The 26,449-nt window shown below is 37.1% G+C and overlaps 1 protein-coding gene across 1 annotated transcript in view; it reads right to left on the minus strand.

The window, feature by feature from the left end:
- The window catches only part of LOC122332329 (myosin-IIIb-like), a 64,349-nt gene that overhangs the window by 11,038 nt on the left and 26,862 nt on the right, over nt 1-26,449 (minus strand). The window contains exons 11-25 of the mRNA XM_043229658.1: nt 25,732-25,887; nt 22,530-22,614; nt 22,248-22,364; nt 21,970-22,074; nt 20,612-20,695; nt 20,306-20,508; nt 20,120-20,218; nt 19,916-20,030; nt 19,698-19,824; nt 18,047-18,257; nt 16,419-16,566; nt 15,190-15,343; nt 14,944-15,032; nt 14,067-14,196; nt 25-104 (exon numbers count right to left, since the gene is read on the minus strand). Of these exons, the coding sequence (XP_043085593.1) occupies nt 25-104; nt 14,067-14,196; nt 14,944-15,032; nt 15,190-15,343; nt 16,419-16,566; nt 18,047-18,257; nt 19,698-19,824; nt 19,916-20,030; nt 20,120-20,218; nt 20,306-20,508; nt 20,612-20,695; nt 21,970-22,074; nt 22,248-22,364; nt 22,530-22,614; nt 25,732-25,887 (1,903 nt within the window). The remainder of the gene's footprint in view (nt 1-24; nt 105-14,066; nt 14,197-14,943; nt 15,033-15,189; nt 15,344-16,418; nt 16,567-18,046; nt 18,258-19,697; nt 19,825-19,915; nt 20,031-20,119; nt 20,219-20,305; nt 20,509-20,611; nt 20,696-21,969; nt 22,075-22,247; nt 22,365-22,529; nt 22,615-25,731; nt 25,888-26,449) is intronic.

Consider the following 26,449-nt stretch of genomic DNA (forward strand, 5'->3'; position numbering starts at 1 on the left):
GAATGTAAAGAGGACAGCACGGACCTTGTTTCTGCCGCTGCTGAGCTGAGGAGGCAGAGATCTGGACGCTGCTGTCACTCTCGCTCTGGATGTGGCCAGGTTACCTGCTCAGCCGAAGAAGAAACACAGACCGTCAGTCATCGATCAATAAAACAACACAGCGATGTAGCGCTCTGAGCTTGCGACCCAAAGAACGCGTGTTTGAACCCTGGAGGAGATCGGCCAAAAGGCTACAAACACAAAGACTAAATCTTGCTGCTTAATGCCAGATTGCTCTGCCCTTAGGAACAGCGTACATTTTAAAAGACTGTTTAAAATGGTGTAATAATACTGGTGAAATACTGTCCATAACAGTAACAGGCAGCTAATGTTACACATATAACACTTTATTTTAAGTAGCTTATGTCTGTGTACTTGATTTCATAATTACGTCGTATAAAGTCTGCAACACATGTGACAATCTTTTGGTTACATAAGCAGCTGTGCGACAGACTCGGTAAAATCTACATAATTACAAACTATAAATACAAACTGTCCCATAACTACATGGTAAGTACGTTTTATTTTACGTAAGAAAAACAGCTACTAAGTACTTACTAGGTATTTACTCCGTCGGACACAAGTTTTTCCAGATATATTTTTAACCGTAGCATTACATTACATTTAACTACATTACATTTTTACTAAATTGCATCATTATTACACATGTGCAATATAAAATATATTATAAGTTTACTATGAATGCATATAAACACAATGCATTTAGCAGTACACTTTTTAAATATATTTCAAAGACAACAGTAATTATGAAACTGCAGATAAGGATATACTTAGAACAGCACTCTAATGCCCAGCTATATTTGCAATTAATAAAATGAAACGATTTTAAATAGCATGCCAGTGTCCAAAAACATTACACTCAGTTTGCGCTTATATGTACTATTTCTTGCAATAAGTACCGTTTTGACAACCGTAACATTAATAAAACTGACAAACAACAAACGTTCATTATTATAATTCCTCACTTTCATAAATGTATAGCCCTTGCGACTAGCACAACCAACAGCCTTCACTTTTCTGAACTATAACAACACAGCAGACAATGACCTTTATTTACCCTCTAATTGAACTGCATCAGTGTGTTGTAATGTAATATGGGCGAAACCCTTTCCACAGAGAGCCTGAATGAAGCCCATGTTGTGACCTTGTGACCTATGCACTGTCTAATATTCATTGCTGAGAGCATTGAGGATCAGAGTGAGCCGTCACTGTCTCTCATCATTAATATGCTCTCTCTCTCTTTCTGCTTCCTCTGCTCACTCTTCTTTAAACACACACACACACACACACACACACAATATGAAACCCCACTGTTGCATATGCAGCACCGTCTGAGCTTTTCAAAAGTTTCTGCACAAGATGTCCAAATGTTTTCCCTGGCTGGGTCTTCAGAGACTAAACTCTGATTAATGGTACTGAAGGAGCCTTTGAAGCCGGATTGGTGACATCAAAGTGCTAATCCATGGGTGGCAGGAGTTTTATAATGAGTGGGAAGCATTTTAGCACGTTTCAAAGGCTCCGGCGCATGAATAAACAATGGCAGCACAGATGTGCCACACACCTTTAGAAAAATACCCACCGCAGAAACGCCAAGCAGAGCGCAACTCTAGCTGTGTGTGTGTGTGTGTATGTGTGGAAGTCTGAAGGAATCTAGGGAAATGAAACATCTGTTGTTCTTGTAGTCTGCGCCCCAGTAATACACCAGATGACAGATTAGAATGGGTCACAGACTCAAACAAACAAACAATAAGTCAAGAAAACAATTATCGTTCTTCTTGCCGTCGCCACGCTGGTTTCGTAATGACCGTCTCGTGTGAACGAACATGCACGGGTTCCCAGCGTTCAGAGCAGATCTTGTTTAATTGCTCTATTTGTCAGGGATTAATTGAGTTGTTTCAGATCTAACTATAGCTCAGGAATCCCACGCTCCTGCCAATGGGATTACACGTGTAGGCTGCTGCTGGTAAATGTTGTCTCTGCTGACGCAGCACTGCTTGATGGGCCTCGTGGAGCTCTTTTCCACTGACGGGTGCCGGAGCCTGGAGCCGGTGCTCAAAATCATCCCGTGCTTTGAAAAAACCATCTGCCAAACCAGCTTCCACTGGTCTTAAACCAGCATCCAAAAATATATCTCTACACTGCAGTTTTTTTTAATGATGCACAGCTATTCTGGCTGGATTGTTTTTACTGTTCAGTTAAAAATAAAATATTTGTTATGCACACCGTAAGAAAAACACTCATGTGATGAACCGTACATGTGACCACAAAACTAGTCATAAGGGTCAATTTTGTGAAATAGATTTCACAAAAAAACCTTTCCGTTAGTGTTTGGTTTGTTGGGATAGGACGATACCTGTCTGAGAACTATTGGAAAATCATCATCAAGTTCTAAATGAAGTTCTTAGCAAAGCATATTACTAATCAAAATGATTTTTATATATATATATTTACAGTTGGAAATTTACTAAATATCTTTATTTAATATTCTATAGATTTTTGTCATAAAAGTAAAATCAATCATTTCGATCCATGCAATGTATTTTTGGCTATTGCCAAAAATACAAAGTAATATAAAGTAAAATATAAAGTAATTATGAAAATACAGATATAAGATAAATTCCTACTTAAAGGGGTACAATGCATTTTTATTCAATTGGAAATTACACACCAGTGTCCAATACTTTTATTGTTATAATTGGTCATTGTTATAAAACTGTAGACTTGTAACTTTTCTGGAAAAGTACACCGCAACCTTATAGCAGACTACTGTTGAACTATTGCAGTGTTTTGTAATGTACAACTCTTATTTAAGGCAAAAAACTTCCACAGACAACCTCAAAGGAGCCCGTCTTGTGACCTTGTGTATAATATTCAGTGCCCAGAGCATTCAGGTTCAGAATAAGCCAGTAATTTATAAACTTGTTGGATTGCTCCTTAAAATTTAAACAAGCAGTGACTTATAATCTTCTGATTGTTAAAAGGATACTCAACCAATAATTTGCTTTTAGTTTTTGTCAGCTTTTTTTGTTCACCCATTCATTTGCATATTATGCAGGCTTACAGAGAAGGGCCTTTTTCTAAAAAAAAAAACTTTATTTATGTTCACCTGTGTGGCAATTTCATTTCTGGGTGGAGTATCACTTTAAGAAGCCATATATACATCAGCACCGGTATACTAGTAAACTCTGTGATATCAGTCATTGTAAATGATCTTTAAAGTTTTTTTTCCACATTGCGATGTACACCTAAAAGAGATTACTGAATGAGAAAGTATGCAGGGCAGGACTTGGTTCTATCCATTGATTGTTGATAGGATGGAGGCAGATCTGAATGAGAGCTTACTGTGAGAAAGAGGTGGAGTTTCTGCAGACTAAATGACTGGATAAGTCTTGCATGCATCACCAAAGACATTTTAGAAAGTAGATTATTTTTTGTCCAATTTGACAACCTTTTTTTTTTGTGTGTGTGACACATATAATAGTGTGAAATAACACAGCCATATAAGTTACAAATAGTCAAAACAGTTATTTTACAGATGAAGATGATTGCAGATGCAGCTAAATCATGGGTACTGCTGTTCTGTATTGTGTTTGTCAGGTCACATGACAACCTAATAACAACAAATTACTGTAGAAGAACTACTGTTTCTCTCTGCCTGTCATTTTTACCTTACAGCTCTCTTTCTCATTCTGCTCCTGTCTGTCTGTCTGAGACTCTCCCCTCCTCTCTCTCTCTCTCTCTCTCTCTCTCTCTCTCATCTCTGAGTGCAGATTATTAAAGGACATTTGTCAAAATGAATTAGTGCGAGTGGAACAAGCATGCAATGCATAAGTGCATTTTCACGCTTTTCACACAGACATCATGGTCTGATGAAGGGGATCTACCCCGAAGTCAGCTTACAACGCAGGCACCTACGCACACTGACACACACACATACAGTATTTCCGTCTCACACACATTTGCAAACGCACACAGAGTGGAGCAGTGCCTCTGTATGCATGTATTTATTCACATAATGACTTCTTGATGTTTTGACACCCACATACCAGTTCACGAATTGTGAATCTGCAAACCCCCCCCCCCAATATTGAGTGTTCGACAAATATGGGGTTTTCAACGGTTGATTTCTAAACTACAACCCCCCAACTCCAATTCAGTCTATAAGCTTCCCCCTCAAGCACAACATTATTTCTAACCCGTCACAGTACGTTTTCTGTTCATATAATTTGAATAGATAACGGAGGAAAGCCTAGTAGAATCACTCAGTGTGTGTGCCTTGTAATAAATCGCACGTTCTGAATGAAAAATGAAGAACCCAGGACATTTCTCTTTCATGTTTAATGTAAACACATCACATTACAAATGTTGGTTGCGTTTTGTACCTATACCTCAAAAAGTACTGGGTATCATACAATAACTACATGGGCTCAAGTTTGGAAGTGGGTTTAAGGTTAGTTACTGTAATGATGACAGAGTGTGTGCGTGTGAAACAGGATTGTAAAATAAAGCTTTTTGAGTTTTCTCAACTTATGTTTGTGTTAGTTTTCTAAGTGGAGAAAACTCAAAAATCGTCTGAAGCCGGTTGCCTTAAAATTGTAAGTCGTGTGTTATTTTGTTTGCCGCTGTTGTGTTAAAGCAATTAATAGACTTTCATGAAGCAAATGGCTTAAATGCATTTGGAAAAATTATGTTTTATGTATAATGCTTCTGCTTTATGCAGCTTCTTGTAATATTAGCTTTGGGGGAGCCAGAATCCGAGAGAGGTCAGGACACAATGAAAGGAAATCTGTGTGTGTGTGTGCGTGCGCGCTCTTCCCATCAGGTCAATCTGTCTGTTAAGTCACAGGCCTGTGAAAAAGGATGACACCCAGCATCTCTCCTCACATGTGCTTCTGACACAAGCTGCCGAACGGGAGACGGGGGGAAAAAAAAAGAGAAAGAAAGCCCTGTGCATTCACTTTGAAAATTAAGCCCAGCAAGATTCTCGCAGAGAACAGCGGCCCAAGCTGCCACTTGTGTTGCCTTTCTATTGACCAGAATAGTCAATGTGCCCTGGATTATAAAGCAATCCCTGCATCAGTATGACACCTTTCATCCTAGCGAATGCGTGTGAAGCCCAGGAACGAGCTGTCGGCACAGGGGACAATCAAAGTTGTCAGACAGCAGTCTACACGAGCTGACTTCTGCTGAGGAAAGCGCCTTCGTATCTCCTGGCTTTTCCTCATACTTCATCTCTTATTCAGACGCTCTCCGCTCTTTTAAATAAATATTCTCAAAACTCACCTCGGAAAGCTGGCAAATGTGATTGTTCCAGTCCGAGATACCCTGCCCTCATCTCCCCTCTCCGTTCAACGCTTGACCAGAGGCGCTTTGAGCCGTCCGTTTGAGAGTCACGTTAGTTCTGTCCACTGTGAAGGGCTATGGCTTCTTGTATGCGTGTCGCTTTAATCAGGAGATGGTCTGCTGGGCCGGTTTAGTGTGACTAAGAACCAATATCACAGTCGGAGAAGCAGCGAGGGATTTTGTCGACCTAACACAGCGCTGCCCTGAGGTCAAGCTGAAGTTAAAAAGTGGTTCTCCTATTTGAAAGCTCGTAATACTCGTGAGAGCACAACGCTGAATAGGATGACTGATCTACAGTAGGATCTCGCTGAATGCAGTCAATACAACACTGAAAATAAAAACCACGATATGCTCTTTTCTTCTTCATTTAGGTGTAAAAAAGCTATCAAAATATCCCAGCAGAACACTTAACATTGCATACTCGCGCATGGCCATCCACGTGATGTAAAAGAAATAACGGAAGAAGGTGTGAAAGAAAATGGGCCACATTATTCATTCTTCCACTGCTCCGAGGTCCAGGTTCAATCCCGCAGCCACCTGAGCCTTGTCAAAGTCTCTCAGATCTCTATTTCTACCAATTTCTTTGGCCTCTTTGGTAGTGCATGACACGTACTTGTAGTAGGAGAGGAAATACTAGCAAATGCAGGATTACAGGACTATTGGTTCAAATTAACTAATTACGTGGAACCAGTGTTAATTTTGACAGAAATTTTGACTGAGTTTCAGTCATAGACTTTTGACTAAAATGCCATTTAGTTTTAGTCATATTTTTGCAATATGAATTGTTTTTAGTTGACTGAATATCATTAGTCTAAGGTCAAGAAGCAGAGATGTTTGTCAAATATCTGGATTAACGCATAAATAGTCTGAAATAAAACACTGTGCCATAAATAATAAGAAACAGGTAACCACACTGAGTAACATAAACAAGATAGGAAAACATGAGTCCACAGGAACAAGAATATCAAAATAAGAGTCTTTAGAAGGAAAAATAACAGAAAATACAGGGTTGCCACCCAAGTGCTACTCAAAACTAGCCTAATCACTTTTCAGGGGGGATTCCCGTTAAAAATAGCATTTCGGTGGGGTAAAATACACTTCTTTTTTTTTTAGCAGGGTTCCCCTGATGAAAGTTGCATTCTGGGAGCTAAAAATCATTTTACTGCATGTTGTCACTTCACCCAGGAAAAAAATCAAATCCCACGGAAAGAGCGTTTAGGCAGCCCAACTCTGGGACTTCGAAACACTGAGAAAATATGAAATTCTGTTAAACATTTCTTTGAGTTATTCCTAGTGGAAGAAATAAAGTCATACAGCTTTATAACGACATTATGAGTGTAAGACATTATGATTGTGTGTCATTTTTATTTTGGGTAAACTATCTCTTTAATAGTTGAACAACCCTTTTATGTTTATCACGGTTTAAACTGAATGTTCTGTACGTCTCACTGGAACGAATCTAATACAACGTAAACTGCCCAAATCTGATCACACTGAGACCTCACTAGGTTTTGACGTGTAAATGTCAATAGCCGGTCTGACTCGGTCCATATCATACTGCTCAACAATCAGTTCTGCGCTCTGCAATTTCCTATACAGCAAAAACACTATCAGTTCCTCTCCAGAGACCTCGAGAGCGACCATCTCTATCTGACAGTAACCAGAACAGCATACGGTTCTGTTCCAGAGCACAGATGTTCGATGCAAATCCTCTGAAAGGCCGCACAGAGGAGCACATACATGCAGTGTGGCCACAGGCCTGCAGTAAAAGCCCCATGGAGTTTTCCAGTACAGGGCCAAACCAAACACCTCCAACCCCCAAATCCACACAAGAGCTCTGGCTTTAGGGGAATTTGTTCATGCAAATATAATCCATTTCCTCTGACAAAACAGCACCACATGGACTGCAGGCCGACCCCAGACCCAAACCAGAGGATGGCCTTCTAATGGGCGCCGGTGTTTATTCTGCCGTTTCAAAGGTTTGAAGAGACATCTAACCTCTCTGCAACTTTATACAATGCTAAATCCTAATTTTACTGCGATGTTTCCTATAACAACATCGGGCAGTTCATGCCCCTCGGTCTCTTAAATACAGATTTTCCTGAAACCGTAATTGTCCCAAACATCTGAGTAATTTGTTATTTGTAAAAGTGTGTGTGGATGTCTTTTAAAAGTGTCTTCATTACTACAATTGAATGTTTCTAGTCGAATCGCTATGCCAAATACATAAAGTGTAAAGCCAAAAAACTATATAGTGCTAGAACAGTTTACGGCAAGTAAAAAACAGACAACCAATCAAAAACTAAACAAAGCTTTTCTCTCATTTTTTTGTACAGAAATCACAGCTGTTAGTTTCAGCACCAGACGAAAGTGCATGAAAATATACTTTAGACAACCAGACAAAAGCTTCAGACAAACAGTTTATGTGGGGCTACTTGCAGAGACGAACAAGGAGTTATTAAAGCGGACTGCACACTGCACTTGTCTGATCAATAAAAGCTGTTTGGAGGACTTTACCAGTGCTATGCTCAGTCTAAAACCATTTCACTGTGTGAAAAATAAGCACTTTATCATGCTTTAAATAGTAGGAGATAACTATGGAAATAAACTGAAAGGCATTTAAGTGCATGCTATTTTTAATTAAATGAAAATGTATTATACTTTGAAATTATACTCAATGCAATCACTTATTTTCTGTATGTATAATTTTACAATTACTTCTTGTCAATGTAATATGGTTAAAATGCACTGCCTATCCGCTAAGCATTCATTGAACTGAACTACGGTTTACATGCGCATTAAAACCGGTATGTCATGTATTTAAATATATGTAATTTAGTAGATTTCAAATAAATGTACTTTAAATATAATATCACATAACTCAATTAAAATTAAGATAATGTATGTTAGGTTACAGAAAAAGAAAGAAAGAATATGTTAAGCAACACATTAATTATGTAAGTTGACTTCATTTTAAAGCACAAGAATAGAATAATAAAATGATGATTTAAAAATTTACTTAAAAGTACTAACGGCACACGATTTGATACTTTTTAATAAAAGTTTTTTACGAAACATTGTCATGAAAGTGTACACTTAAGAGGCCATTAACTTCATTAATATTATATTATCTGCAAGCATTTAAAACCTTTCTTAAACACTCTTAAGATTGAAATACGCGCAAGTGCACATTAAGTACAGTTAAGCGTGCTTTTTTCCTCAAGGCTTTTTGCTAATTCTTCATGATGATTATGCACGTGTCTTTATGAGCTCATATTAATTGAAAGACTGTGAAGAAAAATGTATATTTCACTGCAGGAGTATTTAAAATGAATTAGTTGTGTCAAAATATGATTTAAAAGAGTGGGGAAAAAAAAGATAGTGACCACTTATACATTCATATAAACCTAATTTGGTGTGGTTAACGAATAACAAAGCATCAATTAACCATGAATATATTTAAAAATGAATCTACAGTTTACAATTGCACAATGTACGGTATAAAACTCTGACCTTGGAGTACAACAAAACAGCCTAGCAATATAAACTGACCATTACTGTGTGCTAATTTTCACCTTATTTCTAAATAAACCTCCACAGCACTTAAATAGACATCATTTTTCGGCACAGGACTTATGATAAAGCTATAATGTACAGCATGTGCATGTGCTACACACATCGGCGACTTCAGAACAGAATCCTACAAAGAAGCTCAGCGATTGAGACGTGATCGAATCATCAAGCCTGACCCCTACTGGTCTGAACTGTGAAGAGGAAAAGCAGCTTCACAAAGTCACCAAGGACAAACAGATTATATCAGGCTCTGCCAGAATTCATAAAGATAACAGCAAAAAAACAGAGAACAATGAAAATATATGCAAATGCAAGCCACCAGGTATTTTGCCCGGCAGATTAAAACGATCAGGTGATTGAAGTCATGAGGATTATGGCTACACACTTTAAAATAAAGGCTCAGTGATTCTTTGTAGCGTATTAGATACATCAAAGACCCTTTTCATATCAAGAGCTATTTGTTTTTGCACAGAGTTCTTTCGTTTAATAAAAGTTCTTTCAGATTCATTATTCATTCAATCAGTTGACTGTGAATCATGTAAATGAATTTTTCGACAATATTTATATTAAAAGGGAGTGTACATTTCACGCAAGGTTTTTCTTTGCTTTGGTGAGATTTGTAATTTTTGACTCTTATGCTCACGAAGAATAATTTAGTGATTTTCTGTGACGAAAAATGTTAATGTGAAGTGGAATAAAATTTTATTTTAATTGCTTATAATTTTGAATTTAAAATATATATGGACACTGATGCAATTTTAATAGTTTTGGCTCTGTATGCCAGCAGAATATAATTAAAACAATCAAGATGAATCACTTTAGGTTTTTATTCAAAGAGTTGAGCAAAAGTATAGCATCAGATTCTTATGAATACAACCATTTTTTGGTTACAGTCCCTCGTTTTCGTTTTTCAATAATTTGTTGATAATCCTTACAGGCATATCAGCAGACTGTGTTTCTTCTTTGTGATGATTTGCCAGGCCTGTACTGCAGCTGATTCTTGTTTGTGGCTCTTTCTGCCTTTAGTCTTCAGCAAGTGAAGGGCAGCTCAATGTGATCTCATGATTCATATACATTTTATGTAAAATGTTGCTCTATAAAACGTACATTTACTTTGTAACAGGCACCAAAACTTAAAAAATTGACATATTTTCAGCATTTAAACGCACAAAATGTATATTCACTACACCTAAAAATGGATTCCTATGAATATTAAGTTTCTTATTTTTGTTGTTTTGAGCAGTTATATTAACGACCTTGTTTGCAACTGTTAAATAGTTTACTTAATATTAAATGATAACATTTCATTCTGTTCCGTGTGATTTTTGCTGCAAAAATAGGCCTTTTAAATGTTAAAAAGGCATAATTTTAAACCCTTAAAAATTACATTTCTGCAATAGTTTAATCTTTACTTGCCAATGTCTAATTTACGTGCCATGGGCCACAAAAGGCATTTTCTCTGACATGCTGTGACTGATAACACAATGAAACAATTTAATTTGTGCGCTGTACTCCAAATCTTCGAGATCCATAGGATTGAGAGGAACACTCAAATCCAAGCATTTACTCTGAGATCTTCACCCCTATTCCGAGCAGCGAGACTAGAAACCGTGAACGGTAAAGCCCGCGCCTGCTTCCTATTCAGAAAGTGCTTCACACTCCTCTACAGCCTGGAAGGTGGCGGGAATGCACCTGTTTAGTTGATTTAGTCGCCATTAAATCCTAAAAGAAGAAGTAGAAGCCCGCGCCTGAATGACACTCGTTACAAATTCAAATGTTGCCGCTTCAAACGACAGGTTTTACGACAGGATACTGAAAATGGTTATTTTCCTGGATAGCTATAGGTAGGTTAAAGGCTCTAAAAAATAAATTGCGTATTGACAAAACGATTCAAATGCACTGATACGGATACATTAGTTATATAAAAGACATGCAAATATTTAATATTTAGTTTTGTACGTTTTAAAATGCTTTGAAATACGTCTAAACTATGTTTTAGCATCAGCGAAAACTTACAAAAATGTACATTTAATGCTCGTAAATGTTTTCGTACCTACATATGATCACGAGATCAAGCTGGATTAGATCAGGGTATTGACTTGAAGAATATTCCACTTTTTTAACTATAACAACTAGTGGGTTGCTTTTGCTATAAGTTTTCGGTTATTGTCCATTTGTACTATGAAGAGCCGCCCAATCAACTGGCTCTGGACAGAGAGTATATCCCTGTCCACTCCAGAATTCATCCGGTTGTCTTCTGTCTTCTGTCTCATAATCACTAAACACAGTAACCCAGCCACTGGAAGCCAGGCTCATTCATCAGACTGCTCCATGTTTCACAGATGATGCTTGTCTGGTGAAGTCTTCTCTTGATTTTAGACATGTCTGGCTCCTGGAGAGTCTTCTTCTCGTCAGGGTTTTTCTTCACTGTGGAGAGGATCCTCCTATCATCACCACACTTTTCCTCTGTGGACGTCCAGAGCATGTGTTTTTCTGTTAATTTGGCAGCTCCTAATGTTCCCGCTCTCTCTCTGTGATGGATTTGTTTTGTTTTTGAAGTCTAACAATCATCTGTTTCACTGGTATGGAGACATCCTTTGTCCACATGATGTGGTTCACAGCTTCCAAATGCAAATGACGCACTTGAGTCAACTCCAGACCATACCTGCTTAATTTACATAGAAATAATGGCCCACACCTGCTTTTAAGTCAACTGTCCACTTACTTATTGTCCTTTGAAAAAAGGAGGAGGGATATTATTATATACATATATATAGCGTTTTTAATCGGGCTCCTGTGTGTAGGTTCATTAATTTCACGTTAATGGCAATGAATAGGTTATTTGTATTGCCATTAAAGTTAAATAACAGAACATAATAAACATAGGAGCCTAAGAAAATGCAAAGAAAAGAAAAAAAAATATTTTTTTAATTTATTTTTAAATATGTAAAAATGTGTAGCAACCGAGCCTTTAAAATGTCTTGTATTTCTATGCTAGGTTTTCTCAAAAAAAAACAAAAAATAAAAACAAGACACTGCAGTGATATTAAATAACAATATTACTAATAATAATGTTAATACTAATGCTAATACTAATAATAATACTAATTCCACTCAAATAAAACTGGTACTGTATGCTTAAAAAAAATCACTGTGATATGTACATATTTAAGGAAGCAATGACAATATTTTTAATAGCTTGTTATGATATTTATTTGTTAACTTTTGTTTAGAATATCTACTTTCGAATTCCACTGAAATAATAACCCATCATCTCCTTTTGAATACCATTTAAAAAATCTTATGATTTGGAACTAAATGGAAGCAAGCTCTCTCTATTCACACACACACACACACACACACAGATACCTCAAAACTGACCAATAAAATTTCCCTATTCCATTTAGCAAAGTGTCCTGCTCTTTAACACAAGCTCAGCTCATTCACTGGAAAAGACGGTTCTTCAAATCTTTTTCATTGGGCTCTGATTAAACACACTCATTAACAGGTAGCCGAAGGCAGCGGCCAGCCACATAACGGCTTAACTAAAGAGACGCATGAAAATACACATCTTATAATTACCCAGCGTGCTCCTATTCACACCTTCCTAAGTCGAGTGACCGTCTAGCAACTCTTGGCTTGACTAAGCACCTGGCTGGCAGAACGATAGCAGAGGAAAAGCAGTTTACTGGGCTAAATAGCTGCTTTTCTTCCTCTGGGTATTTGAGAACCTTATCGCTGGAATATCCCAAACTCCAATAGATAGCAGAGAAGCGGCGGGAGCCTAGCGGACAGCTTAGAGGAAATGAAAACACATCCATCCACAGCTCTATCCTTCCTTTCTATTCCACTATTCTTCTGCCTGGAGATCAGCCACTCCAGAGATAATGGGGGGAGAGATTTGTATTTATAAAGAAAGAGAGAGAAACAGAGAAAGAGAGCGAGTGAGAGAGAGAGAGAGAGAGAGAGAGACAAAGACTGTGGCCGCAGTGTCTGAATTCAGCTCGTTTGTTGAGTCTGAACATCTACACAATCACACTGTAATATCAGCGAGCACACGTCAGAACACGTTTTCAACTCGAAACTCACACAAACACCATACTGGAAATGCTTTCATAAGTAAATCACAATCCATTTAAAGAGAGAACTGATATATTTCCCACAATGCTCTGTGTTTACAGCATTTCTGTTTTGACAGTGCACATTCAAGTACTACATAGAATTTTTTTTATTTTTGTTTCTTATCAGGGCTGCATTCAAATCAAGGCTGTGTTCTAAAATATAGTAAAACAGTATATTATGAAATATCATCACAATTAAAAAATATATACTGTATATGTTTCTACTTTAATCATTCTAACATGCTGATTTATTGCTATAAGAGATAGTTGCATATTTTTGTGTAAACTGTGATTTTGTTAGTATTATCTGTGTTATTGTTATTGTTATTGTTATTATTATTTTACATTTTTCTAAATATTCTACAAATTTCTTTGCAAATTAAAGCATTACATTAAAAAACCCTGTTACGTGAAAACCAATTATCCATTCGTAATGTTTTCACGTATTTGAATTTCATACTAGAATTTTATACATACATAAGAACATTTTTATTTGTATTTCGTGCCCTACATTTGTGGAAATATTCACTCAGCAGCTCTGTGCATCTGAGATTGGCCTTTTTTTCCAAAGCAAAATGACACATTGACAAAGAGAAGCGCTTTTACTACTACAGGTGTCTGGGGTAAAGTGTGAACATCACTTTCAAATGACTGCTTTACCATTTAACAACAAACATTTACACCAACAGCTCTTAACATTTTACAGTCCTCTGTCATGAATTTTAACGTAGCTCTCACCCATTGGCCCTGACTTGACCCAGTGACCTCTTGATGGTGAAAATGTGGTGTGAAACATCTCAAATGATTGGGACAGGTTTACCCTCACTGCGTTTCAGTTAATCTGAAGCTTCCAGCCTCCTAGTAGCTCTGTGGCGCCTCAGTATTTCTCAAGAGATATCTGGGACACGGTTGACCTTGACGGTCAGTTCTGATTGGCTGTGACATGATAATGCTGAATGATTCTGGTACCTGTTTTAGTGAGCGGGCTGGAGAACAGCTGCTGCAGGAGTTTGTTCTCTGACGTCCTCAAAACCACCACAATATCTGCAGGAAGGGTGTCCCGGTTCTTCTCCAGAAAACCAGTGACATTATACAACACCTGAAAGAGAAATGCAAGACATTACAGGTGACATAAAAAAATCGACATTTCCACGTTTTAAGTGCTAAAATCAGCCTTTTTCTTTAATATAAACATGCAATTTATTTTCATTTATTTATATGTAGCCTACCTTCACAGACATAATTAATTGGTTGTTTTTGTGTTTTCAATGTGAAGCGGTGTGTCAATGAGAACTTAACATAACACAAGTTCAAACTAATATGGTTAGAAATGCATGATTTCAGCGCAATAACCATGATCATCAGAATCAAAACAGATGTTTTTAGCAGGTATGAGCTGTAATGGCGCAGATCTATTCTGAAAAAGGGGGTGGGGAGCAGTAGCTCATTTGCATTTAAAAAGACAGACATGAAAATCAGCCTGTTTCTGCTTCTATTCAAAATAATGAATGATCTGAGAGGCATTTTGAGCTGAAACCTCAAAGACACATTCTGGGGACACCAGAGACTTATATTACATATTTTAAAAGGGCATAATATGTCTTCTTTAATGTGTTATTATTGCACACTTTTACTTGAGAAACTGCAGGAAATATTCATATTCTGACATAACAATGATTCATGTTGTAAGGAATTACTGCAATATTGTGAAATCATATCTGACAATAGCATTAATATATGTATTTCGATCAAATAAACACAGAACACAGAATTTCTATTCATATGAAACTGTAGGTCCTTCAAATAAAATGGTAGATGAGATTTCATGAACTAGTTTTCTCTTTACCTTGCCAGCATAATGCTGGATGCCGAAGCAAAGCTCCACACGCTTGGGTGTCCAGAAGTACTTGTTTCTTAGGTTATCCTGGAACTTATCTACAGACAAATACAGAGGGTGAGTGAGCAATCTTATCAAACTGGCCTCTCATCTTATCAAAATGATTACAATGCCACTGTTCTGTTCATTTTGATTTGCTATTAGCATTCTTTTTTAAAACAAATGCATGCTGGATACCATTTAAATGAGTATTACCGACGAGCGTTTGGTCGGTGGCCTGTGGGAAGCGGCTCTCCTCGTCCAGCAGAGACAATAAACCCATGGGCTTCTGTAGAAACATGTCCAGAATGGGCCTGTTGTCCTCATACTCCACCAGACTGGCATCTACAGCTTCACTCTGATACTCGATCTCAACAAACACACACAGACACACTTCTTAATAAAATACAAGATGATGCTACATATAAAGATGTACTTAAAGTGCTCCTATTATGGATTTTTTACAAAGGAGCGTTCAAGCAGTGAAAACCTCCTGGTTTTAAATCTGAAAGTGCACCATATACATGTTAAAGATGTCTTTATTCAAAGAAAGAGTTAATAATTGAAGGAAGTTGTTTTTAAAACGATTTCACAGCTGTTTGATGTTGATGTCAACATGAAACGTTAGCATATTGTCCGCCCACTTGTTAATCTTTTCACGTTGGTCTGACTGAAAATGCTAATTCATTCTTCACCACTAGGTGCTGCTTTTGGACATTACGTCAGGCATTACAGGCATGAAGAAATTAAAATGAGACCAATCACTGCAGATTAGCGTCACGCAAATGATGGGTTTGGAAAAATGCCATTACCCATAATAGGGGTACATTTACATCCTATGTAAGTGAATCAGAAACAACTAAATTCAGCTAATTGCATTTAATATACATTTTAAACTATCAAATATTTTTGATATTTAATATTCAAGTTAACTATATAGTTAGTCAGAAAATATGACATTATATTATTGTAAAGCATCTTAGCTAATAAGCTCTCCTTTTCACAGTGTAGTAATTATGAAGGAATGCCGTCATGCCATTTTGACAAATCCTACATATCAAAGATTTCAGAAACACCAGTCTGAATGTGCCAGTGTACAATTTCTTTTTGGCAAATGAAGTGAACACTAGACACATTGATTTGCATGGACAATATGAATTTTACTAATTATTAAAACAATAATTTAAAATGCATTTAAAAGCAAAAACTTAAAGCATAGAAACAACCATTTAAATGTGTACTTTCTTTAGAGCTGCAGCCCATAACTTTTGGCACCCTGGATAATTGATTCATGGTGTACTCGCTTACTATATACAGCTTTAAGCACACCTAAGTTATTTATTAAATACCGCTTCTTTCTTTGCTTTTTAAACCGATGCAGATGCATTCAAAGATGGTGGCGGGTTTAAGATAAACTCAGAGAAAGTGCAGAAAGAAAGTCTCACCTGTTCCAGGGCAAAGATGTGTTGATTGAAGTAGAACTGGATCTGTTCATTAGCGATGTTGATGCACAGCTGCTCAAATGAGTTCTTCTTGAAGTTTTCGAAACCAAAGATGTCCAAAATCCCCACGTTCATCCCACTCTCAGCCGCACTTCAAAGACACGAAGAGCCAAACATTATCCGACCGTCACAACACATTTAGGCCATAAGCACTCTAATGACCCAAACAACTAAATATTTTACGACCTGTCAACCAAGAAAACACAAAAACAAAGAGCTTTAAAAACACAGGTCTGCGTGAGAGTGTCATTTCAGCTTAGGAAGAGCTCGGACGCTCGTCTCTGAACATTCAGTCAGTCGCGATCTCCTCCAAACTCCTCAGACAGCGACCAGGGGTCACCTTCTGCTCCTGCTAACAGGTTATTAGTGGCAATAACGCTGAACGCGTTGCTGATTGGAGTGGAAATGGCAGAATTTGGATGGTGTGTATGGAGGTGGAAGATGTGAGTTTCTCTGACAAGCCCGTGGCTGATGTCTGACAGGATTCGCTCGGATCAATGAACGGCTTTTCCACTCTCTCTGAAGTCTTTTTAATCATCTGCATATTATTTTTTTCAATGTAACTCTGTATCAAAAATTTATAAAAACCCCTCTTTTTTGTAGCTCTTTTCTTCTTTTGCTGTGGATATTAATATTCTGAGCTTTGTGGTGGTTAGACTGGAGGTCATCGCTGGAGATGATGCTAGCGCATGTAAACGCATCCGTAACGGAAAGATTCAAGGAGCGAGATCGGGATGAAAGCTCAGAATTTACCTTGAAGTTATCGTTAAATTAGCTTGAGCTAAAAGTCAATTAACAAAGATGAGCTCTACGGGACACAGGCTGAAAAATCAGGCTAGGAAAACAGCAAATATATGTGAAAAATAAAGTGTGCTTAATTGTATTGAATGTTCACTTCAGTGTAATTGAAATTCTAACAGTATCTATGCTTTAATAATAAATAAAAGGCCATCTGATAGTTCCCAAATGAGAGATGAAAGAAGAAATTTTGAAGAATGTTGATAACCAAACATAAAATACTACAGAAGTCAACATCTACCAGCAACTGTTTGGTTAACAATATTAGTTAACACTTTATTTTAAGGTGTCCTTGTTACATATGCTACATATACTTTGTATTTTAATAACAATTAGTTATGAATGCAAGTAACAATAATCCTAACTCTAACCTTATAGTACATTAATATTACTCAACTGTATAATTAATACTTAACTATATAATTACACTGTAATACTGATACCTTAAAATAAAGTGTAACCCAATATTCTTCAAAATATCTTTTTTTTGGAACGCCTTAAAGGGTGAGTAAATAATGACAAAATAGTTTTTGGGTTAACTATCCCTTTTATGACATTTAAGATTCAACACAGGCTACACTACAAATGCATATTAAACGTTTGTTTGTTTTTTTCAGTGGCTTACGGCAGAGTTTAAATTTTTCAGTAAACTATTTGTTTAAGACGATTGTGAGGTTTAAGTTCAAATTTGTCTGAAATGGTAGTATCGGTTGTATTTTAACCTTAAACTGAAGGATGCATCCCTGTTAAGGAACGGTAATATTTTCTCATACCAGATGTTAGTGTCAGGCTGCAGCAGTGCATTGATGCGGTTTACTATCCAGCTGAAGAGGCGTCCATACAGGGCTTTAGACATGGCGTCTCTCACGTCAGTGGCCTTGTCCACGGTGTTGGTGCGAATGATGGTTTCTCCTCGAGTTACCACGCAGTGGGAGGTCAAAGCTTCCTGAAGCTCCTCAGAGCCGATGCTGAGCAGAGCGGCCGCTGAACACAGCAGATACAGACAGAAGAACATCGGGAACCTATGGACCTATGCCTCTCATCTTTTGCCTTTCAAAAGGTACTTCTAACTTATTTCATTAGAAGAATGTGGGTTCTGCTGATGGAAACTCACAAACATTCATGAAATGTAACATCTCTGAAAGGTTTAAAATACTAAACATAAAAGCATCAATAATGAATCCATCTTGAACATATCAACACTGACCAACGGCAACAGACACGCTTTGGCCAATCAATGTATTACCACCATTGATGTCTGCTGTCATCGATCAGTGCTTGAACATAATTTGGCTTCATCTGACTGTTGAATGTATGAGAAGTGATGTGCTGCAACGTGGCGATTGTCAATGTTGTGTGAAGTAGCATTTGAATAACCAAATTAATCAGTATATTTAATCTAATATTTGAAATAGAGTATTTCAAAATATTACATTACTGGTTTAACTACCTTAAAAATTAAAAAAGTTAAAAAAAATTACTACAGTAGTCAACATTTGAAATGGATCTTTTTCTTTCATTAAAATTGTCATTGATTAACTTTTTTGATCCACTTCAAATGTTGACTACTGTATATTTAAAATACATTTACTTCATACTAGGTATAGTTCAAATGTATTAACATATTTACTACTGAAAATTATAATTAAACTTTATTTGGAGCCTCACTTTTGCACAATGCACATTTCTTAATATTAAGCCTAAATGTTTTATTTTATTTTTTTTAAATTTCACTGTTAAAGAGGATTTTATGAACTTTGAATAATATCTTTAAATGCAAGATATTTGAAGTCTAGCTCAAGTATACTTGCAATAGTTCCACTTTAGCCCAATCAACACTTTCAGAAATAAAGGTACAAAAGCTGTCGCTGGGGCAGTACCTTTTCTAAAGGTACACGTTTGTACCTAAAGGAGTCATTTTGGTACCTTAAAAGTACGTATTAGTACTTAAAGTGAACCCATTTCAACCTAATAGGTACAAAAGTGTACCTTTTGAAAATGTACCGCCCCAGTGACAGCTTTTGTATCTTTTTTGTATCTTGTCTAAGAATCACTTTTAGTGTATTAAGTACCAAATTAGTGTGCAGAAATAGAGCAGTTTAAGTACATTATGGAAGTGCTTTTCACCTGGGTCAGCATACTTTAAGTAAGTACACAAATATATATTTAAAATACATTTTAGTGCATTTATTTTAACATGAAATCAGACAATATAGTGACCTGTAGGCAATGAACTACCCAACTAACTTCCGTTAAAACTAACTAATAAATAATTAAACATGACTGAGTGATTATACAGCAGTATATGTAAGCTGTATATGTAATACTGTATGTAGTTAAGGGTTAGCCAGTTAAATCAGATTGTTTACTGTGTTATGATATATTTTATATTATTTGTATTTAATCATCTTTTACGGCTCTTACCATTATCTAAGGCCTCAGAGTCGGGCACCTCACTCTTGTCGCTCTGATGTTGGGAGCTGGTGGATGTAAACTCAATATTTCCTGTGTTTAAAATGGCTGATAGAATTCTGTACACAGAATTCACTTCCTGCATATAAAAAATATACATCACTGGGGCTGAACTACCCCTTTAATAACGATATAGGATTAAGAAATATAAACTAGATTTCCAGCTGTACCTCTTCGGTGAATCCTATTATACGGAAACAGTCCTGAATGGCATCAAACTGCTCCTTGTAGAGTTTGCTAGAGATGATGTCCTGCATCACTTTACCATTAACACAGTCAATGTATCTGAAAGAACAGAACAGTAGCGTCAATGTCTGATCTCCGTCAGTGACGCTGATCTGGATCTTTATAAGAGGCCAAATAAACTCACAAACCTGGGGGCGGTTTTGTTGGGCAGCCTGTATCTCTTGAGGTTGTCTTGGTGGTAAAGACCAGCATAGATGTAGTAAAATATGTGGAAGTTTTTCTCGCCCCTGAAAAAATAAAATATAACAGCTGTGAATGGGAGCTGTGAATCAGTGTTAGAAATGGCCGCAGATCTTAGCCCAGTGGTTTCTCACGTAGCCTGTTTGATGACTCTTGATTTCTCCAGAAGATACTCAGAGATCTTAGCGCCCATCACGGCCCCTGTAGGTGTGAACTTCATCTCCAGATACTTCCCAAAGCGGCTGGAGTTATCGTTAATGGCCGTGCATGCGTTACCAAACGCCTCCACCAGGGGATTCACCTGAAGAATCTTCTCACGAAGTGTGCGATTATTAGCCTTGACACAGAAACAACAGATGACGTTTAAAGAGTGTTTCTTATAGCACACATGGTATGCATGAAGTGTGTTAGCTGAAGTATAAATGAGGTGAGTTCTCAACCTTGCCCAGAAATGTGAGGTGCTGGACGATGAGGTGGGCGCTCTCAGTTTTACCCGCTCCGCTTTCTCCACTAATGATTATACACTACATAGACAAAAACAACAACGATATAGAAACACTCGTTCCACATAGATGCTTCTTCTTAGTTTAGTAGTTTTCTTAGTTTCTTAGTTTTCTTATGAGTTATGTTTAGTAGGGTTGTATGTTGTATCACCCAATGTTGCTAAATTAATATTTATTGCATATTTCAGTCTCACCGTGATAGTGTTTAGTGTTTGTGTGAATGACACTGAGCACCTTCTCTGTATGTTCATATTTAAAAGCTGCTTGTGTTAGGCTTTGGTTCATCACGTGACTTTCTCATGACCACCTGGGTTTGGTGGTTATCAGGGTATTTCAAAAGGTACAAAACAGATTTCTGTACTTTGATAGGTTGGTGTAAACTCAGGTGGTTTAATAGGTTGGTGAATTAACATTATGTCAGTTAATGAAATTACGGTATTTACCTGTAAATTTAACTTAAAATTGTAAAAACCTTTTTCTAGCCAAATTCCGGCAACCACAGATGCTGTTTTGTTCCTGTACATTTTTACGGAATTTACAGTGCACAGAGTATTATTACACAAAACAATATAATGTGAAATCTGATAGAAATCTGAAAATTTGGTAGACATCTACTTCATAAAAATAAAATAAAAAAAAACATAATCAAAACATGATGCATTATAATTCAAGTTTGGGGTCTGTAAATTTTAAAATGCAGCCATTACATGATCACATGACTACATCCTTCATAGCGATATGCAGCGTCATACTTTTCTCATTATTATTATTAAAAACCACTTAATAATGCTATTTTTCTCCCAAGAGTTTTCCATTAATATATAATGTTAACTACATTTATTTGAACTTTTTTTCTCTCTCTCTCAAATTCAAATTCTCTATTCTTTTTATTATTTTTGTATTCTTTTTATTTCATATACAATTAACAAAAAGCAAAATGAGCCTCTAACATGCTCTATTCTTTTTCTATTCTATCCGTTTTCTTTTAATTTATCATATAATTAAAAAAAAACACGCCGTGTGTACTGCGTTAAGCTAACAGACTTGTCTTAGCACTTGCATATATTACTCTTTTGTTGATTTTGATTGCTTTCATTGTACTCATTTGTAAGTCCCTTTGAATAAAAGCGTCTGCTAAATTATTAAATTTAAATGTAAATAAATGGATGTGAACACCATTTAGAGAGAGAGAAAGAGAGACCGCTGTCAGCCTACTATGTCTCTGAACCCTATATACTGTATCGATATTCTGTACTGTTTCAGGGATGAGAGTGCAGACACACAGAAAGCAGTACCTGGTCTTTGGAGAGGGTGACCATGCTCTGATAGGCTGCATCAGCCGTGGCAAAGATGTGCGGGGGGTTAGTGGAGCGATTCATCCCATGATAGAGCTTGGAGAACTGAGAACAGAGGCACTTTCAGACAACAAACTACATCTTAGTTCTCTCTCTACAAGGAAGCTTTGATTCAGAAAGCTCCCCACAACACCACGTGGGAATTACACATGAGATGGTTTAAACATAGACGGTCAAAAATCACGCTTTAGTGCACAGCCGGATGTTGCTCCTCTCACCTGTGGAGAGTAGATGTTGAGGTTCTGGAAAGGGTTCAGCGCTATGAGGATATCACCCACGTACGTGTAGATGTGCAGCTCCTGATATCGCCTCTGAAGATGTGTAATGATTGTTTCCTAGAAAATAGAAATGCTGGAGATGGAAATGTTTCTTTGTTGTTTGATCATACAAGGTTTACTGAATTGCAATAATTTGAGCAGAGAGTTTAGCAATAGTTTGCGATTCAGTTCCATTACATTTCCAAGTCAACGTGAAATAATACCTCGATAAGGTCTAAATACCTCATCTAAGGTCTCCAGGTTCACCAGATCATCGTCAGGACAGCTCTCAATGATCAAGGTTTTGCGAGTATTGATCCGCTCGTGCCTGTAAAAGACAATACAGCAATTTTACAGCTTCAATAAACATGAAATACTAAAAAATCAATTCAATCATAAACATGTAATTTATTGATCTGAAGTGCCATTGATATCTGTAGCACAAATGATCTTGGAGCACAAAAACTCGTGACTGGTTTTGTGGTCCGGTGTCACAAAAAATATAGGACTAGTCAATTACATGCATGCTAAATATTTAGTAAAGGTTTTTTAATATCTTTAACCTTAACTTTTAAGTGACAGTGATGCTTGCCTGAGTAAACACCAAAAAACTAAATCTGGCAACTCTTTATTTTAAAGTTTCCTTGTTACACATACTTACAACGAAAATAATAACAACAAATGATGCATAATTGGATGCCAGTAACCCTAAACTGAACCCTAATCCTAACCCTAACTGTATAGTGAGAACATGTAAGTAATTAATATTACCCAGTGATTTAATACACTGCAACAAGAACACCTTAACATAAAGAGTAACCCAAAATCTAAAGACCCAGCTTGCCTTTCCTGTCTGCAGCATCAGGGTGTGATGCAGGTCTATCCTCTGGGGTTTAAAGGCTATTATAGCGTGTAGTCAAAGCACTTCATCAGGGTTTGACCCTCTATTGTATTTTTGACCTTTAGATCATGAGGAAGCAGCTGCTCTATTCACAGCTCTTAAAAGCCATCGGGCCCCGGGGACATGACAGCGTACAGACACGATACACTGCGCTTTATGTGTGTGTGTGTGTGTGTGGCTGTGTTTCTGTGTTCCCTCACTCTGTAATCACTTCACTGATATTTGCCATCAGTGACTAAACAGAGAGAGCACAGCCAAGCCCATAATCTCATTACGGTTCTCACACTGTCACTATCAGGCTAGCAGATTATATGTGGCCTGGGGAATAAGTGGCTACAATCTGGCAACCCTCCGACTGTTTATTCACAATTACAGAGTGTACCGGCCCCCACTTTCTCAGTTCAAATTGTCTTCACAGACATCCAAGAACAAGAGCAGTTAACATCCTGCCCCGATCGGTGCGTCTCAGTCAAGTGGAAACACATGAGTTTATCAGAGACTGTGAATCCTCATTTAACCCTGAATCAGAGAGATGGTGGTGACGGGGTTAAGATGTGTCTAAGTGCACAAAATAAATCACTCAAGCAACATAAACATAACACAACCCCAAATATAGCATTTAAGCGAAAAAGCGGTTTATTTACCATTTACATTATTATTGCCATATATTTAATTTCATATTAAGCTAATATAGCTTTTGTTTATGATGAAATTATGTCATAAAAGGCAACGTTTTTAACATTGGTAATAATCAGAAATTCTTCTTATTCAGCATTTCGACCTATCAAACTGATTTCTGATCATGTGATACTGAAGGATGCCGAAAGTGCTTAGATCACAGCAATAAATGACACTTTAATTATGATTAATTGCTTTCAAAATAAAAGTTTTTGTTTACAGGTGTTACTATGTGTGTGTGCATTTATTATGCGTGAATCCAAATGCATGTATATATTTTAGAATGTTGTTTATACATTAAATATATTTATTTATAATATAAATACTGACATGTAAATATTTTTTTCTTAATATATACTGTATATGTATATATGTATTTAGTTTTTAAATGAATCGTGTTGTTTTATGTGTAAAAGGCCAGTGTTTGTCAAGCTTTAGAATACAGTAAACAAAAATGTTTTATACATTTATATTTGCAATTCAGCAACCTTCAGACAAATTTGGTCAATTTGAATCAATTTTATAGAGAGAATAATACAGGTAGGTGGTCATTTAAATTCACAAGGCCTGCGGCAAAAGGCCCGTCCCCTCCTCAAAGAGATTTTTAAGGGTCTAAATGAAGATTTTCAAGGAGAATCCAGTGGAAACGCTTTCTTTCATTACATGTAGCATCTATAACAGCATCAGAGACATCCGTTTGACTTGTATGTGATGCCTTCCGACTGAATCTAATGCTCCTGAACGCCAGCTTCTCAGAATAACCTGGGGAGCTTCATTCCTCCACAGATAACACTGCCATCTGCTGGAAAGAGGAAACCCTCGAGTGATAGATGACACAGTAATATAAAAAGCTCATAACCCACATGCTGCGATTCGTATATTTCTAGACTGTCACAACAGCAAGTCTCACTGTTTCGCATTTAGACGTGATAAATCCACTGCGACAGCTCTGCATCTATAGAGGACGGTGATAAACGCGAGCCAAGCGTCTCACGATGACCGCTGTCATGGTCAAGGCTGCCAGATATTTGATCTGACCCTGAGACGAATCAGAAAGCACTTCAAAATGACAACCTACGATTGGCAGGCTATTATATACATAAAAAATAACACTTAGTACAACAAATAGTACATTTATAATCTCAATAGGTGATGTTTAATGGTCAGCCCTTTTTAAGCACATGACACGATTCATTTCTGTGTATTCATTAATGTATTAAATCTGACATCATTAAAAGCTTTTGAGGGCTTAAAGTACTGGCTAGTAATTATTTAGGTGATAGTAAATCCTTTTAAAGCAATTACCAATTTTTGGATCAGTATTCTACAGCGAACATAATGATAGCTGAGGTTTTTGTAAGGTTTAGTCACACCTAAATCAGTACCAGTGGGTTACTGTGATCTTTAATTTAGAATACTAATTCCTTCAGAAGGACGGTAACACCACCATCCAGTTTTAGATGATCATTACCATCCAAAACTGCACATCTATCTCAGAAGCTTACAATGACGTTTTTCGCTTTAGAATACTAAGTAAACAGTATGTCCTTTAGGAAAGAAGATTTGCTAATATTCTATTCGATTAGCGGTCTTCTCTGTAGAATTAATTATACGTTATGCATAAATCACATTAATTATGAATCTGTGTACAGCAGCTCTTAGTAGTTCTTCGGGATATATACAAATATTGTTATTGGTTAGCTAATAGTGACCCGCCAGTTTCAGCTGAGCACTATTACACTAAAATAAAATATGGACTAATTCAGCAAATAGGTTGTCCATATTTTAGCCAGCGCTGGGCAGTATTTAACCCAGTGGTTTTTTTTGGCCTCGTAAGCATCTTTCGGTGGTTTGTATTGTTTGTACCTGGTCTTGGTCCTGCTGCCCACATCTTGCTGCTCGCGGACGAGGACTGACAGCTGCTGTCGGAGCGATGTGTCTTTCCCATGAGCCTGTTTAATGAACGGATGCTCCAGCAGATGAGTCACTGATGGACGAGTCTCAAAATCCTTTATCAAACACCTGCAGATACGAGAAGGGACGAAGGGGGCACATATAAGAGCAGAAAAAACTGAAAGCAGAGAAGCATGCAAAATCAGACACACAAAGTAGCAATTTTCCACATAATGACAAGGAAATTAACATGAAAAATTAGTATTTGGTTGAAAACACGCAGAAAAGTCATGCATAATCGTTTAAAGGCCTTCGTCGAGGTTATGCACGTCACCTGTACATCGTCATATGATTCCAGCCTCTGACACGATGACCAAGAAACTCTGTGAGGTCTGACCTGAACATCTCTCTCTCTCTCTGTCTCTCGCTCTTTCTCTCTCATCACCATAGTATCCAGTGTAAACAGTCTTATCATGTGTCTACAGGCTTGTCTCTGTTGTTCTGGACTACATGCATGCAAGTGTCCTCCGGCTCAGAGGCCGTGGTTACCTGTCGATTATGTCTTTTGCATAACTCTTCACGATCTGCATATCATATGTAACGATTGGCACTTTCAGTGTACGTCAAATCTTACAAATGCATTTAATTGAATGACTATTTCTCCTACACTTTTGATAACGCTTTATTATAA

The sequence above is a fragment of the Puntigrus tetrazona genome, unplaced genomic scaffold, assembly GCF_018831695.1.
Source record: "Puntigrus tetrazona isolate hp1 unplaced genomic scaffold, ASM1883169v1 S000000008, whole genome shotgun sequence".
NCBI classification, from domain to species: domain Eukaryota; kingdom Metazoa; phylum Chordata; class Actinopteri; order Cypriniformes; family Cyprinidae; genus Puntigrus; species Puntigrus tetrazona.